Source organism: Lacerta agilis, chromosome 6, assembly GCF_009819535.1.
Source record: "Lacerta agilis isolate rLacAgi1 chromosome 6, rLacAgi1.pri, whole genome shotgun sequence".
NCBI lineage: Eukaryota > Metazoa > Chordata > Lepidosauria > Squamata > Lacertidae > Lacerta > Lacerta agilis.
The window spans coordinates 26615123-26633921 of NC_046317.1; the positions used below are offsets into that span (position 1 = coordinate 26615123).

The 18799-nt window shown below is 43.7% G+C and overlaps 1 protein-coding gene across 1 annotated transcript; it reads left to right on the forward strand.

The window, feature by feature from the left end:
* The first annotated feature begins 6528 nt into the window (after positions 1-6528).
* SYDE2 (synapse defective Rho GTPase homolog 2) lies at positions 6529-17465 on the forward strand. Its single transcript, XM_033151673.1, has 3 exons — positions 6529-6798; positions 10293-10524; positions 16925-17465. The coding sequence occupies exons 1-3, from the start codon at positions 6532-6534 to the stop codon at positions 17413-17415; spliced, it is 990 nt and encodes a 329-aa protein (XP_033007564.1). The 5' UTR covers positions 6529-6531; the 3' UTR covers positions 17416-17465.
* The last annotated feature ends 1334 nt before the right edge of the window (positions 17466-18799 follow it).

Sequence of the window (18799 nt, forward strand, 5' to 3'; positions counted from 1 at the left end):
CACTTAGGGACTCCTGTTCAGGGCTAGGTTCCCATTTATCTGATGAGAATGAGCTTTTGTCACAACATTCTGTGTATGCATGCTTTACAGCAGAAATGGAAAAATGCCCAGAGTAAGTAGTTGCATTGGCTGTAGGTAGGGATGAAGCTGACATTTTTAAAATAAAGAGTATGCTTTTGTTCATTTTTTTAAGAAAGCAGAAATGCTCAGGACATGATCAACAGAACTCTCTAACTTCCCTGACCAGTAAGAGCCAGCTGAGAAAGGGGAGGAAGAGAGCTCCATTTTATGCTGACCTCTGCATGCATAGGGCAGGATTATGCCATCGGAACAACCCTGTGTGTTATGACTTACTTTGCTTCTGGAATTGTCCTCCCCAAGTAGTTTTCGGGGGGTCACAAAGCCATGGGAATACTGGAGGAGATTTTAGAGCTGCTTTAGGATTTAGCAACAGGGACAACTTTTATGACATCGAAATTGCTTATCTTGGAGGTATAACTGCACATTGCATGCTGGTGTCTGTTAACAGTAGGTCTTGTCTGAAAGAGCAAAATGGAGGGGAAATTAGGTCAGAGAAGTGAGGGGGGGGGAGAATGGGCCCTTAACCCTTTCCTCACCCATCATCTTGCTGCATCAGTTCAACCTCCAAGTGTTAGCCCCACAAGGTTCAAAGTATGTGTTTACTAGGGCCTGTTTGACTAAATTGTGTTCTGAGTCTAGGCAGTGGTGCACCTGTCCATTATTAGTTCAGCATAAATTGCTCAAATAAAATATAGGAATTCTGAAAGTCTTCTCTGGTGTAGTTGAATCTGAATACCTTGCTTGGACTGTCTTGATTCATCTCTTGAAATCTCCGATTAAGCTTTCCCCTCAGCTGGATAAAAATGCTCATGGATTCCTTTTTATGGAAAATTCCTCTTTGTGCTCCTTTTCCGTCTTGGATGACAGCGAGCCTCAAGTGTGGAATTTCCTGTGGGATGGACAGTTTCAAGCAACGCCATCTGAATTACAGTCGTTTTGAGAATAGAACGTCTCTTGCAATCTTGTCTCTCTTGATTTGAGCTGCTGTGGCTGCTCTGCTTTCGTTTGTGTGAGCAGGTTGGGCTTTAATGCACTGCTCAGTAATGAGAACATAGAAGACTCGGGTCAATAGTCCCATCTAGTCTAGCACTCTGTTTCCAACATAAGTCAGTCAGAGGTCTCTCAGAAGCTTGCAAGGAGGGCAAGAAATCAGTAGGTCTTACCTGTTGTGTTTCTCCAGTATCTAGCATACAGAGGTAAACTACCTCGTTACATGGAGGTTTCCTTTAGCAATCATGGCAAACAGCTGCTCATAGACCTATCCTGCATTAATCTGTCTAAAATGTGTAATGCATGAACAATGGTCAGAGATGATGGAAGTTGTAGTCCAACAACATCTGGGGTGGGGTCCACAGGTTCCCCACCCCTTGTATAATGCTTCTTTCAAAATAGCTATCTAGGCTAGCGGCCATAGCATGATTATATATTATATTTACCGGTAAATGTGGTTTTGTATTTGAGCATTAGTGAAAATTCCAGTTACAGTCATGCCTTAGATCTCAAATGCCTTGGCTCCCGAACAAATCGGCTCCCAAACGATCGAAACCTAGAAGTGAGTGTTCCAGTTTTGAACGATTTTCAGAAGGCTGAACGTCCGGCGTGGCTTCCGATTGGCTGCAGGACGCTCCTGCAGCCAATCAGTAGCCGCGCCTTGGTTTTCAAATGGTTCTCCCGGAACTTAATCTGTTCGAGAATTGTACTTCAGTTCTCCAGCAAACATTGCAGTACCTGTATCCTTCATTTTGGTGGCAGCACTTTTTAAACAAAAAAACACTGTTCCCTAGCTAATGACAAATTCCAAAAATGCCTGGATCAGGTTGAGTGTGTGACTGCTGAATGGTTAATCTTTAAAGCCCAATGCAAGGATGTATTCTGCTTTGATGTATCTAGTGATACATCTAGTGATGTATTCTGCAGACATGGTAAGATGTGTGTGTTGTTATTGAGTTCATAAGAATCTGAGCTTTCACTTTAAAAAAACACAAAATAGGATGTTTTTCTAGCTGTCGTTTTCATTAGTCAAAGCAGGCATAGGCAAACTCTGCCCTCCAGATGTTTTGGGACTACAATTCCCATCATCCCTGACCACTTGTCCTGTTAGCTAGGGATGATGGGAGTTTCAGTCCCTAAACATCTGGAGGGCGGAGTTTGCCTATCCCCGTCAAAAGCTTAAATGAGCCTCAGCAGCACCTGTTGAAATTGGCTGGGAGCTCAGCAGAAACACAGAGGAATAATAACTCGGTGGGTAAAGGCAATGCTGTCTGCATGCAGATGTCCACAGGTTCGGGGTACCTGGCATTTCTAGTTAAAAGGAGCAGGGCTGGGAAAATATGCTCCCTGAGACCTTAGATAGAATTGCCAGCCAAAGCAGACAGCACTGTGGGCTAGCCAGGCCGCCAGTCTGACAGTACGCACAGTGCTGCGTGCCAGCATGTGTTTTAACTCTAAGCCCTGCAACACTTCAGATAAGGCCGTGCTATTTGTTTCAATAGATGAGAGCAATAATGGCCATCTGTATATCCTGTAACAGAAATCCAAACCGGATGCTTCTTAAGCAAAATCAGAATCCCCTTCTCAGAAGAAAAGAGTGCTGGTGGACTTGGGTTTTTAAAAGGCTCGTTGGTTTTCGGACAAGATCAGATACAACGAAGCAGGTTTCAGCAGTTTTTGTTTTGCCACGGCAAGGGCGGCACTGCCCTCTGGTGAAGAACCAGATTCCTCCCAGCGTCGAAACTGCAGAGTTGGGTTGAGGCTGTCCTGCACAGTGAAGCACCTGGGCACAAAGTCGCCCGTAGTGCTTTTGCCAGCAGCATACTCTCCCTGTCGATGCTGGTGGGAGGGTTGGCAGAAGGTGGACTCACGACTACCATTTCGGGTTTGGCCAACCAGAAGTTGTAGACCACTGTGATAAAGAGAAAGGGAAGGAGAGACATAGAAATGGGAGGTGTTCATTGTGTTAGAAGGGTAGTAGGAACCAAAAGGGCTAGTGGTAACCAGGGAAACGCAACAGAGGCTCATACTTTTCATTAAAGCTCATCTTGTGACTCCTTCAAAGGTCGGGAGAATTCAGCTCTCCATCGAGTTATTAGCTTTCAGCAGGCACTTTGTAGGCATTTGCAACCGTGAGGGCTAGAAACCTGTCCTACAGCTTTGAAGGGTATGACCATTTGGGTGCTAACTCAAAATAGCAAATTCTGTTTTTAGAAGATATGTATTTACTGATTTGGATGGTGCGGAGTAGATGGTGTATCGGTGAAATGGGTGCAATTTCCACTGCTGGGATTGAAGACTGTTTTAGTTCCTAACATTTATTATTTTGAGGCTGATGTGTACATGTGTATGATAGAACACATTGTTCTTGTTAAAAGTATTTTGTTGAAACCTCAGCATAAATCGTAGTTCTTTTAAAAGCTGATTCGTATTTGATGCTGCTCCCCCCCCCCATTCCCACTTTTTATAAACTGTGGGGTATCCCTAGGACTCTAAAAGGCACTCTTTTACTTTGAAAACTCCAGTTGGTCAAGGAACGTGCATTTAATTATTAAACCTCAACTGAGGAGTGCTCCTCTGGCTGGCAAGCAATTAAATGCACATGTGATTTAGAATAATGCGTTCTGCTGGATTTGGAACTTGTTTGGTTTCTGGACATTGCTGCATCATTTCTGCTTCCAGCCATGTGAATTCTCATCTTGGAGTAAAGCATGTCATACACTTAACAGTTCAGTGGGTCAGAAAAATGGGAAATTAATGAGGTGGATTGGGGGAGGTATGTGTTTTCTGCTTGCTGCCTAAATTGGTTCTGTGTGGACAGTGGTGTATCGGGAAAAACGCAGCTGTCAGGAGAGGCAACTCCATAAAAATAACTGCCGTCTCTTACAGAGCTCAGCTAGTGAAAGGATTTGGATAGGGGAGGCGGGTCAGAGGGCTCACAAGTTATTCTGTTCAGGAATTAAGCAGGAGAAAGTGTTTTGAGAAGGAAATGCCAGGTGACTCTGTTGCATAGCTCAGTGCTGATGCTATGAATGCAAGTGGTGCCTCTGTACTGAATGTGTTTAAAATACAGGACAGATTCCTTTCCTATCACTTGCATATGAGCTGTCTGCAAAACTTTTTTTTTAACCATTCTGGTGACATAATTTGATATTACCCCCCTCCCCGTTTCACTATATTCCCAAACCCATGATTTACAAAGACCAGTTTCCGTCAATTTGGTTCCACTGCTTGTCGAGGTTGTAAATTTACGGCCTACCTAGACTTGAAATAATTGTGCGAAATGCATCCCTTCGGCCTGCAAAGTAACCATCAAACCCTCCTCACTTAACCAGCAAGGTTTGAAGACTCTTGTGTCAGATGGGCCTCTTAGGAGCTGTGGAATTCATAAAGAGCTGTTTAGTGTCATGTTGTGATTAAACAATTAGCCTTTACATTCTGACTGGTTCCAATATTCCTTGACATCAAAATTATGTAGTCTTTAGGGCTTTTTCAGCAGCGCCCCCCCCCTTCCCCAAACAAAGAGTGAAAATAGAATCCCTCATTTTACTCTTAAGGATTTTTGCTCTCAACAAAGTCTTCAATTAACACAGTTCACATTACAGTTGGGTCATAGGGCAGGATTTGTGGTAGGCACACTGAGGCTTGCAACAAGTCTTGCTTTGTTAAGGAACACTCAGCAGTGGTATTTCTGTCATGGTTCGAGGATTAGCAAGGCCTTTATTTGGCAGATACTTAAACTGGTATCTCGGCTTCCTATTCTCAGTTCTCTTTGTTTTCATTCTACATTAAATGGTGCTATTTATTGAAGCGCAGGCTGTGCTTACCTAGTTGGGCCATGAGTTATGAACAATACAAAAAGCCCCCCCCCCCCAAATTAAAACAACTGAGCTGCCATTTTAAGAGTTTATAAAGTTAGGTGCTTGGATTTCTGAGCCTAGATACTTGGTAGCACAAAACAAATATATCGGTTGCCGTTTGGAGTATTTCTAAAAAGGGGGGGAGAGTAGTTTTAAAGCTTGTATGGTTGCAGAATTTTGAGTTGGGGGTGCAGTTTGTTTCAACTTGACTGCTTGACTTTAGTTTCTCAAAGCAAAATGTTGGTGCCTGAAATGAATAGGGTTACATGATCTACAAAGCAAACTATAGAAAGTGTCTGGGATCTCACTATCTATCTCGAAAAGTTGTTTGTCTTATTCTGTTCACTTGGCATTTGGACACCACTCAAGCTACCATAACCAGATTTTGCATGCTGGTTGGTTCCTGAGATAAAGGAGCAGATTTTTTTTATAAAAAAATTCGATCTTTGGACACCATTTTCAAGCAAGATGGCAGGCTGAACCTTTCAAAAGTGTGCTGATTTTAACAACTGATTTTAAAACTGCACTGATTATTATTTTTAAATAAAAAAAATATTCAAGTGATGCCAGGTATTTCTGCTAATATGAAATACTCTTGCACAGGGATGTGATGCTATGTATTTTACAACAGGATTTATTTTTGCACAAGTACCTGTTACATTGAAATTAGCATTTGCTCTCATCATTCTACGTTTCCTGTAGTGGCTTTGCATTAGAAGGGGGAAAACATAGTGTGATAGAATATTGCTGGTGTTTGGCATGTTACTTATGTGAAGAGAGGGCAAGGGTAGGGTTGATTGCTTAGCTCTTTGCAGTATTGCATGGTTCTCCTGCCTCCACTGTGTCTGCCAAAGCTTACTCAGTGGGGAACAGTCGAACATGTGGAAGCTGTGTGATGTACATAGTGAAAGGTCCCTGCTGCAGAAGCTATGGCAACAGTAGTGCACAGCCCTGCAGCACCCATCACCAGATTTAAAACTCTGTACACTTGACCAACAAGAGTAGAGACCTATAGACAACAAACCGTTCTAAATTGTAGCAGAGGAATTCAGAAGTTGCTAAAAACACATACTCAAAAAACCCACTATTTTGGGTTCCATTCTGGAGCCCCGTTCGCAACCTGAAAGGTCCACAACCTGAAGTGTCCCATCTGTGAATGTGCGCAACGCGATTCAGTGCTTCTGCGCATGCGGGTGGTGTCATTTTGCACATCTGCACATGCGCGTATTGCCGAACCTGGAAGTAACCCATTCCGGTACTTCCGGGTTCGACGCATTCGTATCCTGTGATGAACGCAACCTGAAGCAATCGTAACCAGAGGTACGACTGTATTATTTAATTGTTAGATATTATTTTCTTTTTTGCCATCCATCCATTAGCAAACATTGAATACAGAATTTGTGAGGGACAGTTTAAAAATTGGAATTAGAAATTGTTGCGAGATCTGAGAACTGGAATTATTTGCAGGATTTTATAATATGCAAAATGGGCTATTTGGAACACGTATGCTCATGCATACATGCCTTGTGATATATGCTCATACATACATGTCTTGAGGTCCTGGGATGCTCTGGGTGTGGTACCCTTGTGCTTTGTACATATGCTCACAGTGTGCGCAGGGAGGTGCCTGCTGGTGTCTGTCGTTGCAGTTTGTTCATTGCACCTTGTCTGCATCTCTTCTGAAGGTGTTCTCAAGGACTATTTAAGAGAGCTGCCTTCTCCCTTGATAACCAAACAACTCTACGAAGCTGTGTTAGATGCCATGGTGAAAAAGCCCTTGAAAATGACAGCGAATGGATGTGATAATAACCCTGGTGATTCTGAGCATACCGTGGCTCTCTTGGATTGCCTTCCGGAAGTTGAGAAAGTAAGTATCATTTACTGGTAGATGGCGTATCAAATTCCAAATCCGTTTTAAAGAAAACGGATTGCATCATGACCTGAGACAAGTGGGGTCTTCCATAAGATGTTGGACTACATGAATCATACAACAGGGGGGTCTGAAAATATTGCTAAGCGGGTAGTGAGATCAGTCTAGTGAACCCATTATTATTCATGGCAATATTAAGCTGTTTTTGTCTTTGCATTGCTGGGTTTCCATGATGCTAAATAGTGTTAGCTGACATTCTGTCCAGATTTGCATTGTTGGAAGTGCAACAGCAGAGATCATTCCATGTGCAAATTAAAGGTTTGATTTTATTGGTATTAAAGTCAACTAGTCAACTGGGGGATAGGTGGAGCTGTTGCTTAGCAACCAGGCTGAGAGTGGCATGATGTTTGCTGAGGTAGAATGTGCTCCTATTGACTATGTAGTTCCTAAGTCGTTTTTTCTCTGTGTGGCTCCCTTTGCACTATAAATTTAAAGCAGTAAACGTCTCCCAAAGAATTATGGGAAACTTGGGTTTTTTTGTTTTTAAAATATTTTCATAAGCTTTCAAATTATTATGGAACCTCAGAGATTGCTAAACGATAACAAAAATTCAATAATATATCCACCCCAAGGACCAGGGCATACAGAACCTAAACAATATTAAATAATAGTATCCAGTCTGAAATCATGACAACCATATTTCTCTAGACTGCATGGGGAGAGATGCCTGTAAATCTGAAATTAAACTGTGTGAAATTTAATTTCACCTCAGTGAATAGAATGATCAGAACCTTAGTTTTTTAAGGGTGCTGGGTGTTGTTAAGAGACCACTGTTCTCACAGACCTACCATTTCCAGCGTGGAAATCCTTCTCAAATAGATCCATGAACTCTGATAATGCTTCTTGTTTGCCTGGATTTGGGGGGCGGGGGGGGGGGGCTAGAAATGGATGTGCGAGTGTGTTAGGAAACTAACCTGCAGGCTTGGCATCTAGATAATGCAGATTGCAAGTGTACTGCAAGCAAGAAGGCTCGTGTTCTGCTACTGCCGCCATGCCCCCGGTAGTGAGCAAAGCGAACTTTAGACTGCAGATGTTTAAGATCATCTGCTAAGCACAGCAACTTAATGCTCCATCTCAGCAGATCGTTCCCATGTAAACAGAGGGCCTGGGAGCCAAAGAAAGAACATATGTACATGGCAGCAAACAACACCTGCAGCTACAGCTCTGCTTTTAATTATTTGTTTATTTTCTGCACAGTTCCCACTACCAAAGAGAGAAACTAGTTTTTGTTTTTGTTTTTTGAAAAACAAAACAAAACTGAACAGTGGCTTTCTCTTCCACAGTGGAAAATAAAAAAGCAAATCTCCCAAAAGTTCTCTCTTAGGCATGCATGGCTCCTTTTAGATCCCTATGCAGGCAAAAGCAGCTTTGGCAAGCGCTGTGTGGTTGCTTTCAAATAGTAATTTAAAAACGGTAAAGTGCTACACTTCGTTTATGAATGAGATGGTGTGACATCTGTGAGTGACTAAAAATAAATGAAAGGCGAGATCGTTCAGCAATGCTGATGGAAAGGCCCATTGATTTTGAGCAAAGCCCGAACACTGTGAATGTTTAACGAACAGTCAACAATAATGCGTGTGCCTGTTCTGAATATATCAGGAGAGAATGATTTTATTGACTTGCTGAGCTGCCATGTGTTGACTATTTATCCCTGGACCACTGTAATTTTCAAGCACCTCTAATGAAAGACTGCTGCTTACCTAATTAATTTCACATACACCCAACACATGTGGGCATTCTAACCTTCCCAGTGAAGGGAACCAGCTGCACCATTTTGTACTTGGGCAGCTAGACGGGGGCAACTTTTTTCTCTACGTTGAGTTACTTAATCCTAAAGCTTTATTTTACAAAATAATACAGTGGTGCCCCGCTAGACGAATGCCTCGCTAGACGAAAAACTCGCTAGACGAAAGGCATTCGCTAGCGGAAGGCTGCCCCGCAAGACAAAAATGTCAATGGGGCTGCCTCGCAAGACGAATTTTTTTTTTTGCACGAAAACCTCTGCGCTCCATTGCCACTTCGCTAGACGAAAAATTCGCTCTACGAAGACACTCGTAGAACGAATTATTTTCGTCTAGCGGGGCACTACTTTATTTATGTTTTCCTCTGGCATCTTACCCTTTCCTTATCCAAGAGGGGGCCAAGAAGCAGAGATGAGGCAGGCTGGTGCAGAAGCTTACCTTCCTGCTGCAACCACCTCGCCTCCCTTCTGGTCTCCCAGAACCCAAAGAAGTATGAAGAGGGTGGAGCAAAGACGCGCAAGATGACAGAGCCTCAGATTGCCTGGGAAAGAACTGGGGGAGGAGGCGATTTAGGGAGCTGGGGGAAGACATGGACCTTCAGTCCTTGCAACTGCCACATTGGGGCAAGATCTACCAGGATGTGTTGCTGTGCTCACTAGGCCTGGCCACCTGAGCTTGTTTCCTTGAATGAAGAGAGTTAAATTTACTGCCACCATGTGAGTTATCGCTGACCTGTTCTTGACACCCACCCTGACAGAAAGGATGATGGGAATTGTATTCTGACAACATCCTGGAGGGATATCAGGACAGGTGCGTTCCGTGGTGGAACTCTCACATGTTGCTGTTGTTGGCATAAGAGAAAATTTATGTGATGGTACCAGTTGGAGAAAAGGACACTTTGGCCAGGATGCCAAGAGGCACACACCTACAAAAGGAAACCATGCATGCTGTGGTAGATTCATTGCTCTGGTTTTTGCTGTCGAGATGCCCGCTGCTGAAGAGCCAAGTGCTGAGGCAAAGAGCCCCCTGCAGTCTAGCTGCAGGGCTATTTATGGCGGGAAGGTGGAATTTCTGTGCTGGCATTATGGTTATAATTCTGCCCTTAATCCTATGGGCTGCTGTGCCAATAAAACAGTTCCTTGATAGCTAAACCTTCACTTTGAGACTGAATGTATTTTATAATGCTTCCAAAGGGCAGGGGGAGGAGGACCCAGTGTGAGCATAAAACATACTAAAGATTTTTTTTTTTAAAAAAAAACTGTAATTAAAATGGCCCATCTGTGACTGATTATGCACCCAAGTATGTGATGAAGCAGAATTCTGTGTTTATGTGGAAGTAAATCCCACTGTTTTCAGCTAGGCTTATTTCCAAGCAAGTGTGCTTAGGACTGCAACTTAGTGCTCCTTGGCAAATTTTTCCTGGAGAAGGAATTTCAGAACACAGAGCAGCTGCGAAAACACCAGTTATCTGCGCCCTTCTATGTGGTGCACAAAAAAGGTACTATCGAAAGGTTATCTTCTGTTGACTGTTGGCATCGTGCATAAATGACGATATTGTGGCTATGTGAAAAGGCCCGCTTCTTCAAGAGGATTACAAACAAAACAAAAACCGTTTCCCCCCCCCCACCCTGAAGCTAACTAACTCAAATTATTCCCCACCCCAACCCCATTTTTTATTTTTATTTTTAGGCTACTCTAAGGATGCTGTTGGACCACCTGAAATTGGTGGCTTCGTACCATGAAGTAAATAGAATGACATGCCAGAACTTAGCTGTGTGTTTCGGGCCTGTGCTACTGAGCCAGCGGCAGGAAACCACCAATCACAACAACAGAGTTTTCACAGATTCAGAAGAGCTTGCCAGTGCCTTGGATTTCAAAAAACACATAGAGGTTTTGCATTACCTCCTCCAGCTGTGGCCAGGTAAAAGTCTTAAAGGAGCATATCTGGAAATAATTTAACTCTTTATTTGCAGAGGGGGAGCTGTGTTGGGCTGTAATCCAAACCCCCATGCTGGGCTGAAGAGGAAGGCATTCCTTGGCTCACTTCTGCCAGCTCAGCTGGTTCCCTACCGGTCTGCCCAGTAGGTAGCCCTCAAATGGGGCATTCCAAGGGCAGGGCAGTGTTGAGCCAACCCTGCTAGAGCCCAGTCTGCTCTCAGGGCCAACACTGGCCAGCATCAAGCCTGATGCAGCCTGCAGGGCCTCAGTAGCAGCAACCGTGACAGATTTGGATTGCAGTCTTAGTCTGTTGCTGCAAAAAAACAAAACAAACCAGAGTGTTTATTAAGGCTTAGCTTTTGTAGAATAGGGACCACTTCATCTGATGCATGAAGCATTACCCTAAACAGGCAGGTATAGGTACATGTGTGTGTGTGTGTGTGTGTGTACACACACACACACACACACACACACACCCCTGTTGTAGAGGAGGAAACAGTGTTGCAAGCAAAGAGGTCAGGGGCAAATGAAAATCACAGATTTCATAGTGTGACAATTATATTAAAGCCGAAATGTATGTAACATCATAACAAGGACCTTTCACAAAGTAGTGTTAATGTTAACACAAATACACAATCCAGGCATGAGTAAGCTAATCACACCTATAGTGGAGTTACCTTGATTCAGGCTGCTGGTGATAGGACCGAACTTCTTGATAAATTGTAATTCAGCAGGCGTCAAGCTGGAGTTTCCCACCTAAAGTTCCTTTGCTTGAGAATGGCTGCTTTAAGGTCAGTAACTGTGTTATGGGGAAGTTGAAATGTTCTAACCTTTATTTTTATGTATCCACTTACCGGTATTTATTGTATATTATTCTTGAGTTTATTTGAGAAAGGTGATGCAAAAGGGTGATAAAAAGTGGTGATGGTTATAATTTATTTTTTTTGGCATGCCAACTAGAGGAGAGGAAGTGGATAAATAGAATATGAATGCTGAAGTGTTCCTTCTCCCTGCCTGCCCCCGATCTATAGCATAGCAAAAAAAAAATTAAAAAATGCCATTTTAGGTATGAAGCTAGAGTTTGCTTGTGATATTTCAGAACGCTCATCATCATCATATAGTTCTCTCTCGGCATTTTTCTCCATCGCCGATTACTGGTGCCTCAGCAAATAACTTATGCCTTAGGAATATTTCCACAATGCTTTCCGGAGCCAGAAATATTTGATATCAAGCTCTTAATCCCATTTCAAGCAGAACTGCTTCAGTAGTCAGGAATAAAGCTGATGATCGCAGCAGATTAAGTAGGCAAGTCTGTGAAAGGCTATGTACTGGGAGGACTGTCTCATTTTTTTTGCACAAGTGTGTTTTCGATTGTCTGCCTTTTTGTAGTTTTGAATGAGCCACGCTTAAGAAGGCTTGATCCTAACACTGGTTAATGACAGCTTTTAAGGTCAGCTGTGATCAAGTGAAATTCATTTCACAATAGGTTTGTGGCATCACTTGCCAGGTCAGATGAGTCATCTGAAGCTTCCCTAAGGAGATGGAGGGTTCCCCTGTGCTACCCACTGGTTCCAGTCTGGTTGCTGATATGGACCATAGAGTGGATGGGGCAAGTCTGCTTCAAGTGCCTTTTGTGTGTCTAGACCACATCTAGAAATTGTTTCCATTTCCTACCATTCCAGTTTCTACTATCACCCTTGATAGTAGGAAAGAATGGGTATTCAGGGCAGAACCCTAGCTTCACTGTGTTACAGGTTGTCGATTGGTAATGTACTGAAAACCCAGCCCACTCTTAGAAATGGATATTTATGGCCTTCCAGTGTTTATGTAGCAACAATATCCCCATTTCCAATCTGTGCAGTAATGTGGAATATTCTTCATCCACCGGTTGATCCACCCAGTGCATAGCAACGTAGCTGTCTGGAGTTGTGTGCTAACATTCTCAGTTGGTTAGAGTGTGGTGCTGAATAACGCTAAGGTTGCATGTTTGATTCCCGTATGGGATGGCTGCATATTCCTGCATTTCAGGGGGCTGGACTTAGTTGATCCTCAGGGTCCTTTTCAACTCTACAATTCTATGAGTCCAGCAAGCAGGACGCAGTGCAGATCTGCAATTAAATTTCACTGAATTGGGGGCAGAGGAGACTATTGCACAAATGCAATGAAGACAAAAACTTAACTGACCCCAGACATTTAGAAGCGCTCACTTGCTGTCCACGTGCCATGAAATACCATTGTTGATGCTGCCCCCTGAGTCATTCTGTTTGCTGCTCTACAAGTGCAAGGAGCACCCCCCAAATGGGTCCCTGTTCCTCGGTGCTCTTGCTTTTTGTCTTTCCTTGCCAGTGAGAGCTTCTGCAACGCCCTAGTTGCTCTACAAGTTCATTCACCAACTTTCCCACAACGGGTACAACAGAATCCTCTCAAGGCAGGTACTCCCCAAACTGCTGTGGCAGGCCAGGCTGAAAGAAGAAAGTGCCTTCAGAGTAATGTGTCTGCTCCTCAGCAACAGCATCCACCAGCATTACACAGGTGGTAACATGTATAATGCTAGCTATAACTTGCAGCCTTGCTTCCAAGGTCTGTTTGTTGCAACCATGATGTGGCCGTGCTGTCAGCGGAAGCTAAGATAGTCTGGGTAATTGGGCATATCCTAATGTTTGCCCAGGAAATGAGGGTTGTGGCTGGTTGCCTAGGATTTATGAATCTCTGATTTGAACATCAGAGTTATAAACGTATAGAATGTATGGAGACTGCTTTGCCATATAATGTTTTTTTGTGTGCAATTATTGTCCAAGGAAGCTAACCGTGGCACAAATGAGAGGATTGCAAAACTCCTTGTAGAGGCATGATATTGTACAGTGTCTTTCTGCTCTTCAAGAATTTAATTAAACATTGTGGAGTGAGCTCTGTTCCAAAGAAGGAGCCAAAGCCAGAGCTCTCAAAGATTACGCCTCCAATGGATTTGAAAAACTAGATAACCATGTTTGTGCTCCTCGTGGGTTTTTTAAAAAAATTTTTAAATGGAAAACACATGCTCCTTGTTCAGTAGGAAAGCTCAACAACGCTGGCACTTAAGGTTTAACACATGACCCTTTTGCCTTAAGAGAGCAAAGCCTAAACAGAAGAGCTTTTGTTGCTGCAGAGGGTTCTCCCCACTCCCAGTTTCTTAAAGAAAAAAAGCTGAATTTTTAAAGACTAATAACAAGACATATCCCCACCAATAAGGCTTGCTTTTGCAGGGGGCTCCCAGTTTGTAGTGTGCTGTTTATGGGCAGGATTTGACTCTTTACATACTACTGCAAATGCTGTGTCTGCAATTTTTACTTTAAAAAAAGAGAACCTCCTATTCCCCATTTTTGTTCTGGTAACATGCCCTGCTTTTTTTTTTAACCTTTGACCTCTACGGTTGTACTTTTGAGCCTCTTGATGGTGACTTCTGTGATGGTTTTCAGTGACTTATGTGGTTGAGGATCACAGCAGTGTGCTCTTGTAATCTGGTGACCCTGCAAAGAATCTGACCTTGTCTTTCAAAGCCAAGGAGCGCGTACTTTCAACACAAGTCAGCACCAATATTTCATCAGTGGAAATATTTCCCTCCCTTTTTTTTTCTTGGAAGGGCAGCTAGACTCGCCATTTCCCTCAAAAACACAAGAGACACAGGGAATATTCATCTTCGGAAAACTTGAAGGGAGGAGGGATCCTCTCCATGACCGAATCCAGAAAACTACTACAGATTTTTCAGTCCCTTGTTGGTTTCCTCACTAAACTCCTCCATCTCCTAGTCGAGCCCTTCAGATTGACCCAACTATAGGCCTGAACTGTGTCTGAATTAGACCATCTGGAAATAGTCTGAAAAGGCTCCTTGGTTGGCAACTTGATTCTGCAGACAATACGGAATGCTCTGGCAGAGACCATTCTGCTGTTTGCAGAGCACAATGAACACAACGGCCAACATCACTCTGCTTTGACTCCACTAAGTCATCTGGCTGAAGGAGCAGCTTTTGCAGAATTGCCGCTTTGTTGTGGGTTTTTTTGTTTGTTTTTGTTTTAATTCCAAGCTTTGGGAAACAGGCAGGAGGACTCCAGCATCCTGTCAGAGTCCTGGAACCTCCTTCCCAAAGCCCAGGAAGCTTCTGTCCAGCTTAGGGAGGGAGACACGATGCTCATGCGTGTGACAGCAGGACATCAAGACGTCATGTGTGCGACGTCACCCCATCGCTCTGGCAAGCTGGTGCCTCTGGCCCTAACTGTTCCTGTACAAAAAAATTTCACGGCACACCACTGATGCAAAGGCCTTTGGACTGTCTGGCCATGTACTACAGTGGTGCCTCGCTAGACGAAAATAATTCGTTCTGCGAGTGTCTTTGTCTAGCAATTTTTTCGTCTAGTGAAGCACCAATGCAAGTAGCGTTTTTTTGCCCGTCTTGCGAGGCAGCCCCATTGACAATTTCGTATTGCGGGGCAGCCTTCCACTAGCGAATGCCTTTCGTCTAGCGAGTTTTTCGTCTAGCGAGGCATTCGTCTAGCGGGGCACCACTGTATATCTATGGGGTGATGGCACCTGTGTGTTCATTTGCCTTCTTTATTCAGTGTGGGGTGTCAGATGGGGAGTTTGTGCGGTTGGAAAAACTAGTTTAAAAAACACTGGTTGCCAAACCTACACTTGCTAGAATGTTCTGTCACATTAACGTCTGCATCCTTTCCCATATTAGCAAGAATCATATCTGACACACATGCCATGTGAGAGGCTCAAACTGTAGTTTTTAAGTATGAAATGCTAGAAAACCCCTTCTGTCTATCAAACTGTCAAAGCCTAACAAGGTCTAACTCTCTCTCCCTTTCCCCTTTCATATCTCCGCCATGCCATGCATGATCCTGTCCTCCCCCTTTTCTTAGCCCAGTTATCTTCCATCTTCATGCCTAAATGTTTCCCCAGACTTGGATTAGTCTACCCTACTCAGCGCTTGAACTGTGAGGGGAAAGTTAGCGGAAGCCTCTCATGAAATCCAGAAGGCCCACCCCAGACTTTCATCAGTTTTCTCCAAACCACGGTGCCCCACTCCTGTAGACTTCTAAATACAGAAGCTGGGAAGTCGGCCCCTGTCACAAAATGTGATGGCAAAAGGCCCCCTTTCCCCCCTCACCCCACTCCCAAATTCAAGCACTGCTTCCAGGTCCCCTAAGTTTCTTCTGGATCATGACAACCTTCATATTTTCCACAGTTCTCTGTTGATAGCCTTTCCTTCTCCTTCGTCCTTTAGCCAGGCCAGGGCAATATCTGGTTTTCAACATCGCGTTGTATATCACCAGCTAAACCCCGCAATATACCAACATATCACGATGTGTGAAATAAGGATGGAGCTATTATGTAGAGACATTGGCTGGCTTCACGGTTTTTCCTGCATCGTGATTTTTGCATAGCAGACGCACTCACGTGCGTGCACACACACACACATTGTAATTCCCAATTGTATTTCCAGGTCAAAAATTATGAAACTGATATCACGATATGGACTTCAGTTTTGGAATATATATCACTGAGCCCTACCCTTAGCAAGTATTTAAGCATTTGGGGGAGGAATTGTGCCCCTTCCGTGTTCCGTATTGCAGCCAGCAAAGTGCCAAAATTGAACAAAAATGGCATGATGGTAGAAGCACCATGGGATAAAGATATTTTACAGTTGAAATATTCAACCCTCAGCTGTCAATAAAACATTTGTACTGTTTAACCATAGGGGGCCGGTAACCAGAGGAGACTTAGTTTCTTGGGGTGTAGATCCATAAGTTCAGGTAACAAAAATTGTCAGACGTGTGTTGCATGTATTCCCCACCACTGTCTCTGAGCCGGAGTATATGGCTGCTTAGAGGTGGGGGCGGGGCGGGGGAGAAACCTTTGAAAAGCTTCAGCTGGCTTTGCACACACTTGGATCCAAAATGGTCAGCTTACTAGAGTGGTGGCTATATTTGCAAGCAGTTTTAACACTTGCCAGGCCTTGCTTTTTTTCTTACACAGCTGAATGTGGATGGCAGATGAAAGCCCAGCCCTCGCTTGAACTGCGTTGTGTTTGCGGGTTTGTGATTAACTTGCAGAGTTCATTGAGGCGCTTAGAAAATTTAACAGACTCCTGCGGTTGCAGGTGGACTAAGGCACGATAGTTTTGAGATGGAACGTTTTCTCCCAGACTTTCCCTTCCTAATATAGGATTACTAGCTAGCTCCACTACCCCAGTAGTAGAATGTTTTGGCTGTTAAGTGTGCATGCATACGTGCATGTTCCAATTGTAGATAAATAGAGAGAAATAATGCAAATGTTAACACTGTTGGTTTCTTGTAATATACACCGTTCAGCTAACGTGTCTTAAAACTGCTGTTTGTCTTAGTGCAACATTCAGCCGTCAAAGAATCTGCGTTGTCTGAGCAGCAGTCATCTGTGAATTACTTGAGACCTAAGAGGCAGCGGCCTCAGATGTTGAACTTGAGCAGTACCGAGATGTCGGGGATCCTCAGGTCCAGGCCAGCCAGACTGGATAGCCCTTCAAGCAACCGCTACGCTGGAGACTGGAGTGGCTGTGGGGAGAACTACTTCGTAAGCCCCAAGGAGGCCCTGAATGAAGCAGACTATGACGATGTTCCTTCGGAAGATGCCGAAAGTGGCGATGACGGCGGCGGAGTGGATGGCTCGGAGAAGCTCGCCGAACGGCCCCATTGCATGTCCAAAGAACACACTTTTCAGGCCTATTTGACGGTGCAAGCCATGGATTCTACAGGGAACCACAGAGTAAACCTCAAAGATCTGCAGGAAAGCATTGATACTCTGATAGGAAACCTGGAACGGGAACTCAATAAAAACAAGCTCAACATCAGTTACTGATAAGTAATTTCCCTCTGCAATACCTCCTCTCTCTTTTTTTTTTTTTTGCTGTCTCTCTTTCCCCCACTGTTTCTTGCCCAAAAGAGAGACGGGTGGGGTGCTGTTATTTCCATTGCATCGTGCAGTGATTTTGATCCACCATGGGCTTAGTGCATTTGTATTACACAATCTGTTATTGCTTTGTTGCAATTTTCCTCCCCCTTCCTTCCTTCTCTGTTGAGGATGGTTTCAGTTTCACCCTTCTGGGTTTAAAATGGTACGTTACTTTTTGTGAGATGATTGCAGAATTTCCGTTTCCCTTTCAAGGTACGATGCACTTAGGAAGTTTGGACAATTTATGCAAGGCACCATCTCTGTCTATGTTACAACAGGAACAGCACTCATTTGTTCCTGAAAACTTTAGCCCTGGTACAGATGTTTTCCCAGAAAGGGAGGATTAACATTGCTGCTTACCTGATAATTTGCAGCGCAAACTGTAGGTAGATCATTTTTTTCCTACCATATTTTGACACCTTATTCACTTGCAATGCAAAGGCTGCTATGAAAAACAAAGCTTTTTTATATATACCTATATATGAAAACGTTTAAATGTACAAATATTAATGTATTCCTGCATTAACACTTTCCAGCAATTATTTAAAAGTGGGAAAAAATTAAATATTTTTCTAACTTTTTGTTTTGTTTTGTACATATTTATATACATATATTGAAAAGCATTGGGCTTGATCTACTCCATTTGGGGTACTGTGCTCCTTGTCCTTCCTCTCTTCCCCCCTGCTAAGCTGTTCCAGCTGATAAGCAGGAAGGAGCCAGATTAAATTCAGCTGCAGGCGGAAGGTTCCCCATCCCTGCTATAGAACATAGCATAGGAGATAATACCTCCTCCTGCAAGATACATGCATTATGCACCTACAGGCAACATACATAGCTGTTGTTGGAAACAGGAGGACACTGCATTCCTCCCCTCCCCTTCCCTGTCCAGCCTTCCCTTTCCCTCGCCGCAAAGCCTTGCAGGGCAAGTTCTAAGTGACATTATGAAGAGCAATTGCTGTGGCTGCTTGTCTTAAACCCTTTGTATCATTGGTAATTCAGGAAAGGGCAGTTTTAGATTTGAATATGAACACAACTTCTAAAAGGAATGTGTGTCGCGCGATGCCAAAATAAATGGCCAGCTAAGCAGCAGTGGATATGGGTTGGACCAGAAGGGACTTGCTGAATACCTGCGAGGAGTTTGAAGGCCACAGATGACATTGATATCTCTCAGACGTACAAGTGCATAACTTTCCCAGATAATGTGTGCTTGTCGCATCGTGCAATTTCCACGTTTTTAAGAGTTTCCAGAGAGGCTTTGGCAATGGGAACGGTTGTTTCCCCAGAGTCCAAA

Bases quoted from the DNA above. Each gene is read 5' to 3' on its own strand.
- SYDE2 (XM_033151673.1), top strand. From the start codon at position 6,532: ATGCTCACAGTGTGCGCAGGGAGGTGCCTGCTGGTGTCTGTCGTTGCA. The intron at 6,799-10,292 runs GTAAGTATCATT...TTTTATTTTTAG, and splicing joins GCCTTCCGGAAGTTGAGAAA to GCTACTCTAAGGATGCTGTT. The intron at 10,525-16,924 runs GTAAAAGTCTTA...TGTTTGTCTTAG, and splicing joins CCTCCTCCAGCTGTGGCCAG to TGCAACATTCAGCCGTCAAA.